This window comes from Paroedura picta, chromosome 2, assembly GCF_049243985.1.
Source record: "Paroedura picta isolate Pp20150507F chromosome 2, Ppicta_v3.0, whole genome shotgun sequence".
Lineage (NCBI taxonomy): Eukaryota > Metazoa > Chordata > Lepidosauria > Squamata > Gekkonidae > Paroedura > Paroedura picta.
The window spans coordinates 134,389,798-134,410,759 of NC_135370.1; the positions used below are offsets into that span (position 1 = coordinate 134,389,798).

General features: G+C 44.0%; 1 protein-coding gene across 7 annotated transcripts in view; it reads left to right on the forward strand.

Moving 5' to 3' along the window:
* Positions 1–8,036: 8,036 nt before the first annotated feature.
* The window catches only part of BMF (Bcl2 modifying factor), a 37,745-nt gene continuing 24,819 nt past the window's right edge, over positions 8,037–20,962 (forward strand). For 6 of the 7 annotated variants that reach the window (XM_077322920.1, XM_077322923.1, XM_077322922.1 and 3 more), the window contains exons 1-3: positions 8,272–8,564; positions 17,517–17,837; positions 20,756–20,919. In XM_077322920.1, coding sequence (XP_077179035.1) covers positions 17,522–17,837; positions 20,756–20,919 — 480 coding nt within the window. In that variant the 5' untranslated portion in view covers positions 8,272–8,564; positions 17,517–17,521. The other variant, XM_077322921.1, reaches the window with a different exon arrangement.

Genomic DNA, 20,962 nt, shown 5'->3' on the forward strand with positions numbered 1-20,962 from the left:
CAAGCATTCCTGCTCTCTGGGGTTTCCTCACCCCCATGTGGTCCTGCTCCTTTTTGTTTTCAGCTGCTTGACCTCAGGCCAAGAAGAAGGGCAAGCCTTGTCATGCAAAGCGTTTTCTGTTTTCCAATGCTTGCAGAGATTTCCCTGTGTCTTGAGAAGAAATTTGGAGTTCTAAATTCATCACAGTAGCTCTGGCTATGCAGGAAGTGCAATTTGCAAGCTCTTCAAGGTCCTTATATACAAACAGGGTGTCATGCCTGAAACTTAAAACTGTTTGCAACACAAATTAGTCTAGAAATAAAATTTGCACCCATTGCGTATGTTCAGGGATTTTTTTCTTTAAGAGGGATAGTCATATTGATCTAGGGTAGCAAAATAAAACAGAAGTCTTATGGCACCTTTCATTTATTCCTGCATGAGCTCAATTCTTCAGATTTTGTCTCTCTCTCCCTTATACATCCCCTCGTATACATCTCTCTCTACATCCCGTGCCTCACAAATAGCACTCCCAAATGGCACCATCAAATTTAGAGAAGGGTAAGTGTGGTTTGTGTGTGTGTTTCACATAAAAATAGAGCTGCATGAATGTATGGATGTTTACAAGTAGTAAGATCTACAGAATTCAGTGGTCGCAAATAAGACGACAGAGTTGCAGTCTTTTTTTCACATTGTTGTTCTTTTTAGGGATAAGCCTATTGACCTAAAATGTGGGAATGAGGCAAACATTTGTAGGGTCACACGTTTGTTATGGCTGCCTACAGGGGTGCAAAATTGCTAAGCGTTTCAACCGCCCCCTGCAGTGGAGTTTTGACACAGCAGCTTAAAGTACTGCTATTAGCAGGTGATCATAAAAAAGTCCAAACTATGAAAAGCTTCACCTGCCAATTCCTCTGCCTCCTCCCCCACAACTGCTCTTAAAAACACAAGAACAAATCAGATTGGATACCCCCAAAACAAACAAATGAACAAACAAACACCTAATCACCCTTTACAGGTCACTGTACTTATCTTGTAAACATTTCAGCTTGCAGGGAAGTAGCGACACACTATAATGTTTTGTATTTTACTATGCATATATTCTGATGATGGAGCTTTCACTGCATGCATTTGATGCAGTGGACTCCAGCCTATGAAGACATCTGTTTTAATAAGGCAAGTATTTGGGGCAGATGATTTTGGGGCACCCAGTGGAATCTGGATCCTGCTGGAACTTCTGAAAAGTTTTTTACCCAACTCTCAAGGACACTCAATTGCACACACACCTTGTTTTTCAGCTACGTAATATGGGGATCATTTCAGAAGGGGGGCTATGTGGGTCTCTTGCAGTTGGTCTCATGTCATCTTAAACAACTAAAACACTGACATGGACTAGAGGGTATTGTTATCTAGCATAGCAATCCCCAACCTGTGGGCAGCGGACCACATGTGGTCCTTCGACTAATTGGAGGTGGGCCCCGAAGGACGCCTTCCCCCCCCCCGGCCCTTTACTTCATCCCCCCCGGCCCTTACAACACACTTTGGGTGTCATTGTCTCCCATCACTCCCAGATGGGACTATCTCATTGCAGAGAAACAAGCTCAGGGTTCCCATTGATTTGTCATTGTCATGAGTTAAAATGTCCATGAAAATAAAATGTTCCTTATGTTCATTGCTGTGGCGTGTCTGTATCTTATTTTGAAGGGATGTTTAAACATTACCATAGCGATCAGAGAGCGTTAGGGCAGTGGTTGAGAGTAGAGGAGTAAACTACCCCCCCCCCCCCACCGGGCCTCAGTAATAGGCAATGAGTGGTCCCCGGCGTTGAGTGGTCCCCGGTGATAAAAAGGCTGGGGACCACTGACTAGCATATCTGCAGACTCTCTTCTTGGTAGCTGTAAGGGGTTGTAAAAATATTAATTAGGTGACATTAGGTGTTGGGAGAGATGCACCTCTCCACTTTCACTTTCAATCTCTCCGACCTATTGGAGCTCAGCACAATTCTCCATTGCCCTCCTCCAAAATATTCAAATTCTGCCACAAAACATTTGAGCTAGAAATATGTAAAGACAAGCAAAACTTCTGCATAATCATATTAATGAATATATCTTATTTCTGGTATCAGGATATGAGTTTTCTGTTCATCAAATGTTGGACTGCATTCTTATGTCACTGGACAGAAGGCTATCACTGTGCCATCACGGCCATCTGCCACCAGGGTTTCCTTACGTGGGTGGTTGGAAAGGACAGCATAACAATAGCATACATTCCAGTAACATCTGGATGAAGTCTTGGTTTCTACTGCACTCTTGTGTGGTATTTTGGAAAAACTCTTGTGTGGTATTTTGGGTTAGTAGGAAAAACTGCATGCCCACATGAGCAACCTCTTCCTTTCCAATGGAGTTTCTCTGCCTTTAACAACTGCAGTACACTTAGAATTTAAACAGGTGCAGCTTCCCCTTTGTGTACAATAATTTACACATATTCAGACATGCCTCCAGCTCAGAGGGATTTTGTGTACCACAGAGAGTGTGGTTATGATACAGTTATAGACTAATTTTCTCCCATTGATGTTCTGGTTCCTAGGAAGACTTATGATGATCTCCAAGAGATATACATCTTAAGCAGAGCAGCTATGTAATTTAACATGTCTTCTGTTTCTCATATTGAGTTCAACATCTGTTTTCTCTGTGGATAGTTTCAGAGGGCACTCATGGTGGTCTGCAGTAGAAGAGCTAGATTCGAGTTCAGTACTACGCTAGAGATTTGGGGCTTTCAAGAGTCAAACTTTCCTTTGTCAGAAGTCGGACTGGAGCCCCCCAAGTCCCTGTATCGGAGTCTGTATCGGAATCTGAAGGTGGGGGAGGGGGGCCTTAAACATTTCTCATCCTCAAGCTCATTACATTTTGCATTGTACCTTTGCATCCCAACTCCTTTCTTTGCAACACCCTTCCCACCTTCAGAAGGGTTAGTGAGACAACAGAATTCCCTACAGAATCCATGCAGATTCTTTCTCAGTAGCATTTGTTCATCAATGTGCTTAATAATTCTATATGTAGTAATGGATCTCACCAGCTTACCCAGTATTGATGTAGATCTGTGATTTCCAGATCTCCTTTGGAACCTTTTAAAGAGATGGGGCTACTTAGCTACCTTCCACTCCTTGAGAAGGGAGGCATATTTTAGTGATAGATGGCATATGTTTATCAGGAGATCCACAAGCTCACATTTGAGTTCTTGGACATATACCATCTCTGCCTGGAGATTTGTCAGTTTTTAATTTGCCCATCAGTTGAGGACCTCCTCTTTCATCCCCTCAATCTGATGCAGGAAATTCAATACCCTTGCTGAAATTAGCAGTTCTGGTTTGGGAAGTACCTCCCACGTTCAACAGTGAAGACCAAGGGGGGGGGGGAAGCATTCAGCTTCTCTGCCCTTTCCTGATCATCCTTTAGTAATCCTTTTACCCCTTGGTTATCCAAGGCCCCCACTACCTCCTTGGCTGGTCTCCTGCTACTAATGTATTTGAAGACATTTTTGTGGGTCTTTATGTTTTTTGCAGTATGTTCCTTGTAGTCCCTTTTTGCCTGTCTGATCACCAACTTGCATTTTACTGGCCAAAGCCTGCGCTCCCTTTTAATTACCTCACTCGGACTAGCCTTCTAGTGCTTCCTACCTTTTACTGATTTCATTAACTATGCAGGACCTTTTAAATACCTATTTGTACATTTCCTGACCTGTGGTATACATCAATAAGCTTTTGAAGCAAAAATGCTATTCATGTGACCAGTGTCATTAAAACAGACTATAACAATTGGATCTAAAATGGTTTTAACCCATTGCTCAGACAGGTAGAAATTATGGGCTAGTTCTGGAAGGGCAAACAACGCTTGCTGCGCAGCACTCCTGCTTTCAATAACCAGGGTTTCCAGTCCGCAGGCTAAGGTATCAACTTTCAATTACTTCTACTTGCCTTGTCCTCATAGTTGTCTTACTGGATTAAAGTACCATCGGTACACTTTCTCAGGTACGCCAGGCTTGCCCCTGTGCATATAGTTTATATTGACAATGTTGCCCTCTACTGGTTAGTGCAGAGGAAAAAGTACGTTTCCAATTATATTTCCCAACAGTTTTTAGTGCAACTGTTATCCAATAGTTGCCTGGTGTCCAGATATGGTGGAATTGCATTTTCCTAGTTCTGACTGCTTTGTGATTTCTTATCTGGGAACTTGGAATTCTTGTACTTCTGGCATAAAAACAGCAGCACAGCTGTGTCAGGCACTGCTTATATTGTAACACAAATGGTTGCTTGGGGGAGCAATATTTTCAAGGTGCCGAGGAAGCAGTACAGTCTAAAAGCCCCATGATTTGCTCCCACTGGATATAGTGCTGGCTATTAGCATAGATGTTTTTAAAGGGGGGTTGGGTGGAGTCATGGGTTATAGGTTCGTCAGTGCTACTAGCCATGGTGAGTAAAGAGCTCCCAAAAGTGTAGGGGCAGTGAACCACTGAATGCTAGCACTAGGAGATGACATTAGGGGAAGGCCTCAGACTCTAAGCCTGGGTTGTTGGCTGTCCAGAGAAAGGGGCTGGCTGCTGTATGAAACAGGATACTAGACTATCTGGACTGCTTCTTATGATTCTTTGCAACTAGGGTCCCCAACCTTGGGCTTGGAGCTCTCCTGGAACTAGACTAGAGAGCTTCTCTGGAGAACATGGGAGCTGTGGTACTGTACTTCTCTCTCCTTCCCAAATTCAATCTTCCCCAAGCTCCGCCCCCAAATCTCAAGGAATTTCACCAGATAGAGCTGGCAACTCTATTTGCCATTATCTCACAGGTCCTGCCACACTATATCCCCCACCCAGGATCCCACTATATCTCCCACCCAAATCTAGGCATGACTATATCTAAGATCATTCCACACAGATCCTGTCCCAGTCCATTGCCATTTTGTTACTCTAAAGCAAACCATTTATTGTTTGTTGTAATGCTTGATCAGCTCTCCTGCCACTACGCTTTACTGCTAAAGCACTCACTTAGCCTGTTCTTAAATGTCAGATGCTAGTAAAATTATCCTTGCCTTCCACCCCACCAATGCAACTGGCAAACACAACCAAGGCTCTCTTGCAAATGCCAGGATGGCTACTCTTGGGCCTACCAATGCTGCGTCCATCAGTGTGTAATTTTATTTAGGCCGCAGAAGACTGCCTTCCTTGAGCTAGATGGTATGTGTTTGTATTTTCTACTTTTGACTTAAAAATAAATGGGGGGGGGGAACAATTAGTATATTTAGATCGGGGTGGCCAAACTGTGGCTCCCCAGTTGTCCATGGAGTTGCTTTAGGATGCTTAGGGCTGATCCTGCGTTGAGCAGGGGGTTGGACTAGATGGCCTGTATGGCCCCTTCCAACTCTATGATTCTATGATTCTATGAGTACAATTCCCATGCTGGCAGTGGCTCATGGCAATTTAAATCCATGGACATCTAGAGAGCCACAGTTTGGCCACCCTTGTTCTAGACCAGTGGTTCTTAACATTCCTAATGCCGTGGCCCTGTAAGACAGTTCCTCATGTTGTGGTGACCCCAACCATAAAATTATGTAAGTGTTCTTTTACAGAAATTAAACCAAAACTGACCAATGGCATGAAGATCCATTGTTCATGATTGTATATAAATTGGTGTTTTTCCAGGTTTTCTCAGTTCAGCTCTGCCATTTGTTCCGCCATACCGATCTTCCTCTTTTTCTGCTGCTCCAGACAGATGAACACTCTATCTCAATCTACCCTGCAAGGCTGTTGTGTGGATGCCCCCCCCCCGGCCAAGCTACTTGCCCTGCCACGACCCCTGTGAAAGGGTCATTCAACCCCCAAAGGGGTCCCAACCCCCACATTGAGAAACACTGTTCTAGACTATTTCCCTTCCCACAGTCCATCAAGCATAGACCAAGTAACCCACCATTGTTTGTGAATGGAAGCTTGTGCTATTGTCTCCCAATAGAAATAACATTAATTTATTGAGGCATTTATATGACATTTTCCTGCTCAACAGAGACTCAAAGTAACTAACAATATTATTCTCCCCTCTTCCCTCGTTGGCCATCTTCAAGCAGCGGTTAGACAGATACTTATCCTGGATGCTAGTTTAGGCTGATCCTATATTGAGCAGGGGGTTGGACTAGATAGCCTGTATGGCCCCTTCCAACTCTAGGATTCTATAAATTTTAAGTAGATGTGTATTTAGAATGGTTAGAATAGGAACTTTCTGATATTTTTCAAAGAGTCACCTCCTGCGTTTTGATTGGTTCACTTGGAGACGTCCTGCTCCTTTGAGCATACCTCTGCTTGCCTCCAGAAAAGGCAGAATGACTGAGGGACAATAGTTGGACAGTTAGGATTACTAGGACTCTCCTCTCATTCTTTACAAAGTTGTTTCTCTTCATAATAAAACTATTTTATTATTTTAAGCAGTTTGGTCCTTTGCTGTTCTTGCATATTTAAACTCTGCCAACATTATTCAGGTCAGAAAAAACTGTCCATATAGACAGAAGATGTGTCTTGTGCGTGGCTCCTGAAAGTCTTTAAAATCCTTTGAAAGTTACTGGGCCTGTTGGCTGGAGACAAAAATAGATTTCAGTAAAGCTGGATGGGGTTTGAGAAAGGTTTCACGCATCAAGATATGTGCAGACATTTCTTTGTCCTGTTGGCTGGAGACAAAAATAGATTTCAGTAAAGCTGGATGGGGTTTGAGAAAGGTTTCACGCATCAAGATATGTGCAGACATTTCTTTGTCCTGCTATTGTCTCTAGTTGGACAAGTTTAGCACGGCTGGAAAACCATAGAAAGCCCTGGTAGACCTATTGACTGGAGGGCAGTGTGGGATGCTGTTCCTGCTATGAGTAGCAATTTTCTCACTTTCCAATTGCACTGAACTTTCTTTAAAAAATCCATCCATTTCTAGTTTATGATCCCATTTATGCTAATTTATTAGACAGCTAAGTGTCATTGAAACTGACTTTCAAACACCTTCAGGCTGTCATTCACCCAAGACTCCAGAGGAAACTTAGGCTGCAATCCTGTATCTACTAATCTGGGAGTAACTCTCAATGAATTCAGAGGGATTTGTTCATGTGAAAGAAGTATAATCACAGCACTATCACTTTGCATTGAGGTTTACATCATTTCATAAGCAACGATGGATCCTTGGCCATAAGGAGTTTCCCAAAAAATGTGATCGTGGAGCAGGCTGGGGATGCAAGGCAGGAATTGGCAGGAATGACTCCTGGTATTGTTGGGCCTGGTCTTTCAGCAGTGGCAGGAAGTCCTTGCGGATATGTAGCTGGTTAAAACAAAACCAGCAAAACAAAACCAGGAAGCAGAGATAGAAAGAAACTGGCAGTTTTCACAATGGAAGGTAATCAGCAGTGGAACCCTCAGATCAACTCTACTGAGAGCTGTGCCATTTAGATGGCTTTAAAATAGGCATGTTCACAGAGCATAGATCTATGATGATTATTAGTCATGGCATCCAACTGGAACTTCCCCACTGAGCAGCAGTGTACTGCAAAATACACGCACGTGTGTGTAAAATGTCATCAAGTTGCAGACAACTTGTGGCAACCCCAGCAAGAGGCTTTCAAGGCAAGTGAGAAGCAAGGGTTGTCTGCCATTGTGCTCCTCTGTAGTTATCCTCGGTGGTCTCGCATCCAAATACTGACCACACTTGGCATCCGAGAGCTGCCGAGGCTGACCATGCTGCCAGACCTCAGAATACCAAACATTTATAGCCTCCCTGTTCAGTGGCAGTAAATGAAGCCTCCCTGTTCAGTGGCAGTAAATGAAGCCTCCCTGTTCAGGGGCAGTATACCACCGAGTGCCAAATGTTGGTGATTTACAAAAGGGAAAGCGGCTTGTCACCTTGCTGTCCAGCTGGATTTTTATGGAGTGCGTGATTTCTGATCCATCCAATCCGCTGTGCGCGGGGGAAGCTGACAGCCTTGGCCAAGGGAGTAGCAAGTGAGCCGCCCGGCTGCTTTCCGGGAGCAGCAAGTAAAGCGAGCCAGCCGTGCTCCTCGGTTCCCCAGGCAGGGCGCCGGCGCCGGGGCTGCAGAAGATCGCCTGCGGCTGCCGGGCGATGAATGGCGAGCGCGGGCGCCAGCCAGCCAGGCAGCCACGGTGGTGACAGTCCCCCGCGCCGCGGTGGGAGCGTGGAGCGCCTCCGGCTCCCCATTGGCTGGCCGGGCTGGAGTCCGTCACGAGGAGGGCGGCGCTTCCATCAGCTGTTTTGGGTAATGCCAGGAAGCAAGTGTATTTTGGAAACAATGCCGTGCGGGGCTGGCGGCGGCGGCGACGCCTGAGGTTGCAGCCCGGGGACTTTCCGGCTGCCGCTCGTGCCGCGGCAGTGGTTGTCGCTGCTGCTGCTGCTGCTGCCGCCTGGCGCGGGTGCCGCGGAGGGGGTGCTTTTGCTGGGTCGCTGATCCCCCGCCGTGCATGCCCCGGGGCCAGGCGCCAGGCTCTGGGCTGCGGCAGATGTCGCGGACGGGCTGCCCGGCACCAACCGCTCCGGTTCAGAGTCGCCGCGGGGACTGCGGGTCAGTACGGGCTCGGGGAGGGGGGCTGCACCGTCCGCCTTTCTGTGCTGTGATCCAGCGTGCGGGACCGAGAGGCGAGCGAAGTCTGGGGCTCGTCACTTGCGGGGCGGCTCTTCACCTGAGCGCCGGCGGGAGAATGCATTAGCGCGGGGTGTCTCGGGAACCCGCCTGGAGTCTTTAGGCTAGGGCGGGACGGCACGTTGAAATACACGCTAGGCTGCATGCTGGGAGCTATCCCTATAGAAAGCATCCCCCACCCCCTCAATATGTCCCCACTTGCTAGTTACATGGCGAGGTAAGTCATTAGGAGTTAAATTGGAGCCAAGGCCCCCTGCTCTGGGCCCCTCCCCCAAGTTCGGAGCTCCCCTGCAGTTTGTTGCCTTCTTCGCCAATCTCAGGTTGCAGGTCGTTTAGCATGGCCCTTGCTGTGGAAGAGGTGGCCCCGTGTGGTCATCTGTTGAGCCTGACCTTTAGACATACCAGCCTATCCCCTGGACATCCAGCCTGGCCACCTAATTCTCTTGATCTTTTTTAAAAGGAAGGGAAACCATCATGGCAGCACTCATGTACCTCTAACAGACAGGTATGTCCTGTTGCCTGGTGGGAGAGTCATGTAGTTGTTATGAGCCCCCCCCCCCCCCCCCGAAAAAAGTGGATGCAGTACTCGAGGAATTGATGGTCCCATCACAGAAATGCATGTTTTACATATTTTATCAGAAGGTTTCTCAGCATGAACCAAAGAGTATATTTCAATCCACAGTCCGCTATCTGCAGCAAGAACTGGTTTCCTTTACTAGTAAACTGAGTCTCTTTCAACTTCCACAGAGCAGCAGAACTAGCCACATGCCAAAGGCAGCAATCTTAACTGACTGATTTGCGTAATAAAGAGGCCGTTTGCTTTTGAAGGGCTGGCTCCTGCTTTGGAAGATGTGCTTAAAAGGTTTTATATCAGACACAATGGTGACCTGTTGAATTTGTTGGATGATCTCGTTAACTTTGGAGCGCCAGCTCTGTGGCTTCTGAAGATTTGTTTTGGCACATCCTGGAGCTCTGGGGCATGAATATACTGAGGCAGGAAAGAGTTAATGGGATTGTGAGTCCTCTACTTAATCTTGCTTGCTTTGTTTTGGTTAGCTGGCAAGCACGTGTGCTGCACCCCTCCCTCTGTCCTTCCTCATTGATCCATTCCCGAGAGCAGCAAGAGGCTGCAGTGTGTGTCAGATCCTTGTTTTTGTGAGAGAATACAGAAGGTGGACAGAAGAATGTATGCATTGTGTGCCTCCCAACAGGTGTTTCCACACTCAAGGACTGCTCTTGTTTATATTTTGACTTTGGTGGTTTTTTAAAGGTGGTTTGCTGAATGTATTCCCTTTCTCAGGAGGATATAATCATTTACTACAGATATTTCAGGAAGTTTAGAGCCACTTCCAGGGAGCCTGCAAGCCATTCTCAAAACCAGGTGCTAGCCAGGCTGAGATTTACTGAGTTATCAGGTCATTCTCTGGGCTTAGGGTGGCCAGGTTCCCTCCCCAGCCACCTTCAGGAGATGGGGGTTGGGTAGTAGGGCCAGATCCAAGTTGGGAAACTCCTGTATTTGGGGGATGGTGCCTGGGGAGGTCAGGGATGTCAGAAGGGTATAATGCCAGAGTCCTTTCTCCAAAGCATGCATTTTATCTGGAGGAAGTGATCTCTGTGGTCTGGAGATAAGCTGTAATTCTGGGGATTCTCAGCTCCCTCCTGGGGACTGACATCCCTATCTGAGCCCTGTCTTGTGATAATAGTATTTAGAGAGCTTTCAGTGTTCAAATTTCTGCATATATACATTATAATGTGAAAATTCTTCCAATTGTTATACGAGGTCTGTAAAACGGTATTGACTGGGGAAGGGAATGGCAAACCACCCTGTATTGAGTCTGCCAAGAAAACTCTAGAGGGCATCACCCCAAGGGTCAGACATGACTCCGTGCTTCCACCTTTACCTATAAGGTAGACTAGTATTAGCCAAATATTATATATTTAATTAATTATTTAGAGCCTGCTTTTCTCTCCAATGGAACCCAAAGGGGCTTGCAGCATTAGTCTTCCCTCTTCCATTTTACCCTCTTAGCAACAAACCTGTGAGGTTATTTAAGATGAAAGTGTGTGACTAGGCCAAGGTCCCCTAACGAGCTTTCATAGCAGAGATGAACTGACTCAATGAAGGAAGCAATGGTCAGTTTGCAAGACCTGAGCAAGCCTGTTAACAATAGGACTCTTGGCCAACTCTCTAACAACTTCCCACGGTGGTGGTGGTGGTGGTGGTGGTGGTGGTGAGAGTGTGGCTGACAAAGAATTGACTGTCTAGTTCATGGTAGGTTACAAATTTGAACCTGCAACTTCCTGGTTTGTTATAGCGCTTGTGTTAAATGTCTGTTGTCCTCAAACACACTCTTTTAAGAATTTGCTGTCATTTTAAAAACATGCTCCATTCAACAATGTATTTATTTGCATCCTATCCTACTTTCAAGGTAGTGTATTATTGGGCAGGACATATAGTCACAGTAGGAATACCATCATGCTTGCTTATCAAGTTAAACTCTTTAACACTGAAAACATGGAAGTCTCTTCAGTATTGCGTTATCACGTATATTTATTATGAACAAATTGATCACATTCAAACAATAGCTTTTTTTCCGACACACATGAGATACACTCTCAGCACAGAATTATATAATAGCGAAGAGTGGTGACCCTTTGCATATATCATAGGAGGTGGTCTCCAAAAGATAAAATGTATATATATTGGTTGGACCCATAATTTATAGATCCCATTCAACCACTCAGCTACACTTTATAAAGGGTTTAATATAGATATTTTTAATATAGAGTGTATTATCACAGTTCTGACCACTGAGGAAGAGGGTCAAAACGCGTTTGGTCTTATGTGCTGTTAGTTCTGTATAGTATTTATGAAGTTTTTATTCTGTTTTTAATTGTGCACTATAGTAAATAATTAACAAGTTTTACATTATTTTCTTGTACAGCTCAACTTCTGAGTTCCTACCTGTTAAGGCTAGGTTGTTTTCCTTTTTTGGTTTTGGTTTCAAACAATAAACACATTCAAACAATAAATATATGCTTGAAAATATGTTTCATTATCTATCATTCTGTAATGCTATAGACTTCCTTGTATGGGCGTATGCATAATGTTCATACTATATGCTTCAAACCAGCAAGACCTTGTATTTCATTAATTCCAAAAGAGATATTGCATAGGGTTGTTTTTTTCAGAAATTCTAATTTTTCTGTTGGAAAGACTGAAAAGGTATCTGGAGGGGGGAACACCCCTCCCCCGGTCTTTGCACCCCTGCTCAGTGGTAGAGCACATGCTTTCATTGAGGGGCTCATTCTCTACTGGCCACACTTAAAATGAACTCAGCAAACCTCCTTGATGGCCATCATTGGTCAAAATAGGCAGTACTCAACTTGGTGGCATGATCTGATATAAGACCACATTGTTTGTTCATGTGACAATCATATTCGGGAACAGAATATCTGGTCATGCCAATCAGGACCTTGGCTATGCTCTTCCTGATCCCTCCCCCAGCATTCAGGACTTCATTGGCCCCATTCCCTCCTCCCTCCTCTTTTCATTTACTGTCCGACCATCCCAGCTGCTACTGAGAGAGGCACTGGTGATGGAGAGTCAAAGAGAGGAGAACATCCTTCTCCCACATGTCTCTGGGTCTCACTTTTAGCATTGGTACTAGACTCCATATTCAATTTGTGTACCAAGACTAAAGGGCATCCCCTTTAAATATGCCTATGCGAGTTCTCAACATGACAGGAAGCAAAACCCCAGAAGTCTCCTCCAGTCTTCAGCCAACAAAACACTGGTGCCCTCTTTGTGTTTCAGGGCAAGGAACGGTACGTGTTTTGCCATTTTAGTACCCATTGTGTACAGCCAGTTGTTGTTGTTATTCTTATTATTCAATTTGTTACTCGCCTCTCCCTGGAGGCTCGAGACGAGTTACAGTACATAAAAAGCCAAATAAAACCATACAATAAAATCCACAAAACAAAGTATACTAAAATACACAGTAAAACAGATGTGGCAAAAATTTCTAATCTTATCTATCCCACCCCAAGATTCCCGTTCTAGAGGGGGGGATGGGAGACAGTGGGTGCTGACTGAACTTCGCTACTGCTGTTACAAAAATGGTACATATGTGGTCTATAGTCCCATAGGCCTTGCTTGCAACTGTGTGCGCTGAATATCATGCTTGCTGTAGTTATAAACTTTAGAGAGTACCACTTTACTGGCAGAGTTAAGATTGTGAGCACTAAAATTTCAATGGCTAGTATATTATTCAGAATTAAGTCCAACTGAGACTGTTTCCGCACTAGTGATAGCATTTGGATTTGCATTTTTAAGGGTCGACTTTTTTGCCCGTTTCCGCACTAAAGTTTGCCTCTCCAGGTGCAGACAAGAATTGCCCCCTCACTTGCCCCACAGAAAAGGAATCCCCAGAAAAACGGTTTACATTTTTTAAAGCAAGGACTAATGGGGTCTAATTTGGGGTTGTCAAATGCAGAAATGTGTGCAATCGGGTTTTTCCTTGCACCTGGCATTTTGAGTTGTTCAGGAATGCAAGTTAGTGCAGCTACAAAAAAGGCATTCTACCAGCTTCATTTAGGTTGGAAATCTGCCCTCTGATGTACCACATAAATGCATGCCATGGTTATCTCAAGGCTAGACTGTTGTAATACACTCTACATGGTTCCCTTGAAGCCAGCTGGGAAATTTCTGTTACTACAGAACATGGCAGCCTGATTAGTAGCAGGTGCTGGATACTGCAGTTGCTCCATTAATTACCAACCAGTTATTGGACTCAATTCAAGGCCTGCCGTGATCTCTAACCCATGTACCTTTGGGGCACCTCTCCTATGTTTCGCCATAGCAGTTTCAGTCATCTGAGCAAAACTTTGCTCCATACAAACCAGGAAGATTGACAGCGGCCCATACTCATATTCCTTTTTGTAGCTGTCACTCTGTGGAATGGTCTGCCTGAGGAGGTCAGGAGGGCTCCCATAATGCTGTTTACAAAACGTATAGAACAGGAACTTTCATGGGGACAACTCTACAAGGAAATAGGGCTACAGTATAATGGAATGATCCTAGAGTGCATCTTTATGAAGGGAAGAAAACTGTAGCCTGTTCCAGTGTTTGTTGTATGTATTTATCTTGGTCTTATTGCATTGTTTTCCACTTTTGTAATTCCATTTCTTTCTATTGCGTATGACATATCATGACCCATCCTTTTCTTTCATTGTTCCTAGATTTGGGATCCTAGTCCAATTATGCTACTTGCTTGATATCTCATGCTATTTGATATTTTGTGATGTTTTATATTGTATAATCTATCTTGAGACTCAATGAGAAAAGTGGGCTATAAATAAAGTAAATAAAACACGCCTTTAATGGAACCTGATATTTCATGGCTGTAAATAACAAACATATTGCCAGTTGCAGCTGAAATGAACCATTTGAATTAATACAAATGTATCATAGGTTTGGGATTTTATAGGTATCCTTAATCATTTAAGGTATCCTTAATCATCTAGGTATTGTCCAGACTTTTGATAGATTACTATTATACTGTATAAATCACAATAAAACATATGATACAAGGCTTGGATTTCACTGGAGATATCACTTTGCCAGGACCTCCTAGCTATTCGTTGGATGTACGGCCAATCAGGGATGGGACAGACTACCTGATTGTTAGGTGATGAGTCTCAACTCCTCCCAGCACCACCCTCCTCCCATAACTTTGACTCTTGAAAGGTTATACCCCCAAAATCTTGTCTGTCTCAAAGGTGCAACTGGATTTGAGAGTAGGTCTTCTGCTGCAGAGCTACTCTATGAAATTGCAACCAACCTAGGATCTGTAGGAGTTTAATTTCTAGTCACCTTGCCTGTCAGATCAAAGATTTGATTATTAAATCCCTGCATGTAACAAGACCCAAATATATGAACCACACCTGCATTAACAGATGGGCACCTCTGTGAGACATCTATAGAAATGTTTGATACGTGTGCCTATTCACGTTGGGTTCCTTTTGCTTCCCTGGTCCAATATATAGGCATCTTGGTGGTTGGTATGAGCGCTTTTCTTCTTGCTCCCATGTTTTAGCTAAATTTATATAGTTTTGAGTTTTTATAACACATCAGTTCATGTGTGGTAAAATCCTCCTTGGCAGGAGGCCTTACTTATGAGTAGCTCTTCTTAAACATCAGACACTAATGAAACAGACTATTAAATAGCATAGATGTTAAAAGCAACTGTTAACAACCAATACAGAAGCTTGTATACCCTACTATCCAAGATTAAAAGGGGCAATCAGCTGAAAGTCCTTCCTACAGAAACTTGACTAAGAAAATGGGCAAGGGAAGAGGACTTTTCATAGTGGAGGTTCCATGAGGATTTGGGAAATCCTTAATAAGTATCTGTAGGAAGGATTAAAGTCTATATGTACTTACTTACTCACAGTGTCTCAAGGCAGTTTAAGGAACTGGCTGTAAGACCCATGTTGCAAAATTCATTCTTGATCTTGATCCAGTACTTTATCTCCTGTGCTCGCTCAAGTGACCATCAGCACACCTGATGGTGAACAGAGACTGAGCTGGATGATGTATCCTTTCTCTATCTGGCCTGGTAAGTGGTGAAGATCAGTAAAGGTGTGGATGGGGATAAATGTTTGGTCCAGACAGCTTGGAGATACTAATAATGAGGTAGGGGTAGGCAGTTCTGTTTACTGGAGTTGAGAAGAAATGCAAATCATGAATAAGACTCCATGCTCCAAGGAAGGGCTTTACGGTCTGGAAATACTTTTGGACTCAGTTCTGAATTTGGTTGCTCAGCTGACAAGTGACCAGGTGGTTACTTTGATGAATACAGCAGCTATACTAAATGCCTGACTATAATAATACAAAGTACAGTAACCTCCTAAAGGGATTATTATAGTGTAATAGGCAGAGCTGCCCTTGAAGATGATCAGAAAACTTCAGTCTATCCAGACTGTTGCAGTACATTTGTCGTGTGTTCAGCCCTAGAGACATGCAACATATTCTTTGTGAGCTGCATGGCTGGTAGCTTGGTTCAGGCGTAAATTCAAAGTCCTGTAAGCCTACAGTACCCATAGGGATAAGGCTTGTCCCATAGATATTGTACCTGAGCTGAGATACTCATTGAAGTTTCTCTGTGTTATACCACCGTCTGGTTAGGTTTTTCTCTCTCTCATATCCTTCCACATCCTTCCATAAATTAGCACTATAAAAGATCTTTTTTAATCTCAAAAGAGGCTTGTCAGATGTGTTCTATGTTTAAGCATGTTGGCATATGGAGCAATTGTGTTATTGCTGTTCCTAGTTCAATCTGAAAGTTTTGCCTACATCTGTTGTCCTAGTGTCAAAACACAAGATTTAATAATGTTATTAATAGGAAATAAAAGTACCTTCTTGGTACTCACAGAAATTACAATTAACATTCTTTCATATTTTCTCTAATCTGAATGATTATACTTTATACATTTATATACATTTGAATTAAATGAAAACATACAATTGAGTAAGATATCCAGGAGTCAAATGAAATTCAGAGTCCATTTTACAAGCAGATCTTTGTGCATTTGCAAGAGGAAGCAGCAGGCCAGGATTCTACAAAAAGCCATATGCAAGTCTTTTGAAGTTTTGGGAGAATGAACTCAGAAGAATCACTTGACTAGGGAAGGCTTTTTGTTTAAGAGTAATTCCAAACTTTGCAAATAATTTCCCCCACCATGCAGGACGTACTGTAGTCAACCTTTATAGAATATGAACCTGCCTAGATTCTATAATCCTACTTGTGATGCATGATCGTCCTACGAAAATGGGTTATTTGCAGGGCCACATGTCATGATGAATAGTGTTGTTGATGAGGAACAGGGTGGTGGGCCTTGTGGCATTTTGTTTTGGGAATTGAGAGCACTTCTTAGGAAAGGAAGAGCATACTGAACTTCAGCCTACAGACATTGCTTGAATCCCAGGGCCTGGGGCTGCCATAAGACAGTGACAGTGCCTTGGCTGCTGCTTAATTTAATCAAGGACCTTGATTTTTTCCATGCAACGGCACTAAAATTTTTGGGCTAACTGTACGTGAGCAACAGCAGTGTGTTAGCGACTGGCTCTTAGCACCTCGTACTAGTCCCTGTAATTCTGATGCAGTTATAGTCAGATAGTTCTGTGAGACTTGACCAAACTCTTAAATATTTTGCTTGTGTGTGTTTGATTATCCTCCCATCTCTATAGAGAGCTCAGGGTCTTAACTGCTGGCTAGAGACAATCCTTGTGAAGGAAGTGTGCACTTTGTGTCAAGCTAACATGCTGTTAGGATTCCAACATAAATATACTTCCTCCATGATTTGTCTTTTTCATAGACTTCTTATAATGATTTATCAGTTTGATGACATTTTGTTTGTTCAGAGTTCCTTGTTAAGGAGAAGTAGAGCTCAATTAATTTATTTTTGTGGTTGAAGACTACATCATGGTTAACTTGCGTGTTTCTGGGGCCTACTTCACAAGCTGCTTTATGGGAAAGTAGTGAATGAAACCATGTACCAGTATCTCCAGTATGGTGTCCATGGGCATGATCATGGCACCCACCAGTACGTTCCTGGTGCTCATGTCTTCTTCCCCTAAATCTTAGAGCCATTCCTGAATTTCTTCCGCCTCACTGGATCAGGAGAACCCAGATATAATTAATGGTGCAAAGATTCTTAGTTTGCAACATTTTGGCCTCAGTACCCCCAGAGCAAGCCATTTTCTGATTGGCACTTGCCCTCCATGGCAACCCATTAGGGTCCCTGCCATATATCATCTGCTGTATATTTTATGCTCTTAATCAGAGACGTTGTCTTTTTTTTCAATTGCAGGTGAAATGGATCCACCAGGCTACCTGGAGGATGACTTCTCTAGCCTTGATGGGCTGGATGATGACGTGTTCCATGCTGACGACTGTGGACTTGCCAGTCAGCCCAATGAAATTACCTTTCCTGGCATTTTCACGCAGAGCCAGTCTTATAGCTGTCTGCTGGGGCGGTTCCAGCTTTTCCCACTCACACACTGTTGTGGTCCAGGAACCAGGCATGCCAAGCAGCAAGACAAGGCTACACAAACACTTAGTCCATCCTCTTCCAGCCAGGATATCATGTTACCTTGTGGAGTGACTGAACAGCCACAGAGACTTTTTTATGGTAAGAATGCTTCCCTTGCCCTGAAGAAATTTCTTCTTAGCATTTGTGGCATTTTTAAATATCAATCTATTGTTCAGAAGAAAATGAGTATCCTCAATGTGAATTTTCCTATATATCCTGTATAGTCAGGTCATACTACAGGAGGATCTAGGCATCTACTTTGTCAATACTACATCAGAAATCCTGACAGGAGTGGGCAGTTTGGCTCAGATAAGCCAGAAAATACTTCAAGTACTTTTTGGGCTTATCCAAGCCAAATCACACATCCCATTAGTTTAAACCAGCCAAATCAGAGAAGCTCAAATTGATTCAAGCTTTGGTTGATTGAGAAAACCCTGCCAAACAGTTGATTGTGAGGATCAGCTGTTTGGTGGGGTTGTTTAAATGTCTCCCCCTCTAAAGCTGTGGCGAGTGGGCTTGGTCCCTTTAAATGCCTCCAGAGCTGCCAAACAACTGTTCCCTGGAGAGGCTTCCCTCTCAGTAGGATCAGCTGTCTGGTGGCTGATTCAGCAAAATTGGTTATTTCCTCAATCAAACTTGAATTGATATACCAAAACAGTGATTGAGTTGAATAGAGTTATATCAAATCAGGATAATTGGAATCTGAAAAGCACCTAATTTTTTCCGGGTACACATCCCTAAACCTGCCTCTGGATTTTTTTAAGGAGTTTCAGAACCCAGAAAACACAGTCCTTTCTGATGTTCTAAACAAGAAGGCTTCTGTCCCTCATGGAACTTTGATCTTAGTAGACATGACCAGCTCTAGATTTATGCAGTTCCTTGTCCAATTAAGGGGCTGGGGAGAGAAATTCCCTATGTTTATTAAACATAAAGGAATCTCACGTTGATGGCTTTGTCAAATCTGCCTTCAAATTTTAAGCTATCATCCTATTAGAGCAAGGAACAGATTGGTTGGTTACTAGAGGAGATATACCATATAGACACATGCAACAGGGAAACTGTCTGTACTGTACAGGCATGGGAATGAGAATAGGACATTCATCCTTTTTTTTGTTCAGAAATTGCTGTCATTCACTTTGCATGAGTGGCACATTTGAATTTTTCAAGGTCTCAATACTTTGTTGATGCCATTCCCTCCTTATAGTCAGTACCCTCTCATTCACTGTCTTACTTTAATTTATTTGATTCTGCAAGTCACTCTCTTTTCCACTTCCCTCAGCTATGCACACAACAAATGGGGCTGCAGCCCAGTGCATTCCTGTGCATGCTTACTCAGAAGAAAATTATACTGAAATTAATGGGGCCTTGCCTTAGGTAACTGCACATAACTGTATCATTACATTGATGGGCTAAAACTCTTTGGGTTATATTATCTGGCAGGTTTTTAAAAGATTCATGCAAGTATTTACAAAGCCATGTGTGAAAGGTGCTGCTGCAGAAGGGCATTCTTCTTTCCCTCTCACCAGAGAGAATGCTGCTTCTGTGATTATGCTTGCTGTGACCCATGTAGCATCTGACGACAAAATCAGAAAATACTATTTTCTTATGAACTGTTGTCTTTTCATGTGTAGATTCAGTCAATTTGTGCAATTAATTGGCCATATTATCATCACCTTAGATTTATTTAATCAGCTGACAGTTTTGTATGCAGTCAAGTAGCCAAAGCAATAAACAAGAGTCAGATTTCAGAAATGACTCTCGATTACAAAATGTATAACTTACCCTCCCCCAAGGCTATTGCTGTTTCTGCTTCCTTTAGATAAAAATACTGTCAGCAAAATAGTTGATGTCTTGTGCTGTGGCATTTCTGCTACCATTTTTGTTGAAGCTCAGCTAGATGTGATTGCCCCTCAATATGTCTGCAATGGAGGCTGTGCTGCCATTTTAAGGCAGGAATTTCAAAAAGACCATTAAAAAATCCTGAAAGCCAACCTGATGGCACCGTTCTGGGCAGAGACCCAGGTGGAGGCTTAAAAATGGTGGAGATGAGGGACAGTGCTTGCTGGATAATAGAGGTGCTAGTCCCCAGGTGGGACCTGGGTATGCCCCAGTTTTACAGCTCAACTCCAGGTGACAGAGATCAGTTCCCCTGGAGAAAATGGCTGCTCTGGAAGGTCCTTCCTTGTCTCAAATCCCACCCAGCCCTGGCTCTACCCCAATCTTGCCAGGTATTTCCCAACCCAGAGCTGGCAACTCTACTGGACAATTAGGTTTGCAGCCTGAGGCCCTGTAACAACAATTTTGTTTACAGAGTAATAAAGTATTCCAGGGAATAATAATAAGTTATCAGACTTGGAGTCAGCTGCAACTCCTATGCTTATCTTAACCATTAGTGCCTTTAATATTTCTGAAAAGGCACTAAGGGTAGAGTGCTGTCCGGGTCAGTGTCTGGGATACATTCGGTGTCCAGACGCCACTTCTGGAAGCACAGGCCAATCTGGGTGCGCCCAGCTTGGAGTGCCCACCCTGGGAGCTGGCAGTGAGGCGTGGTGGCTGCCTTGCCGCCAGATGTTCCCTGGCGGTGCAGCAAAGCAGACCGTGCTGCCTTGCCCAGACTGCTAGTCCACTAGGCCAGTGGCGGTGGTGCCAAGTTGCCAACACACAGGTCACAGGGGAGACGCTCAAGTGTCGCCAGCCACCAGTGGACACACCCAGTACATCACACCGGTGGCAGCGCTGACCTGGCTGTGCAGAGACTGTGGTGGCTGCAGGCAATCCCTGGCAGCTGCAGAATGTGGCTGGCAGTGGCAACATGGTTGCAGCAGGGCCTGGCCTGACCACCAACATCACCAACGCTGCTGCACATTTGCCCCGCAACCTTCGCTGGCCACTGTAATGGCTGGCAAAGGTGAGAGATCCTTAACCTCTTTCTCTTATAGAATGTTCAATGTGGCAGTATGATAAATGTGGCATGCTGAGATGTTGCAAGTCCTTGATTCTTCTCTGATATTTGGCAGGGAATGCTGGGTACCGTTTACATGCCAACCCATCTGGTTTCTCATTGAATCCACACCTCCAGGAGGAACCTCAGGAAAGCCCAGAAGAATTGCGCACTGAAGTTCAGATTGCTCGGAAGTTACAGTGTATCGCAGACCAATTCCACAGGCTTCACCTACAGAGGGTAGGCTGTCTTTAGGGCAAAGGAAGTAATGGGGATGAGGAGG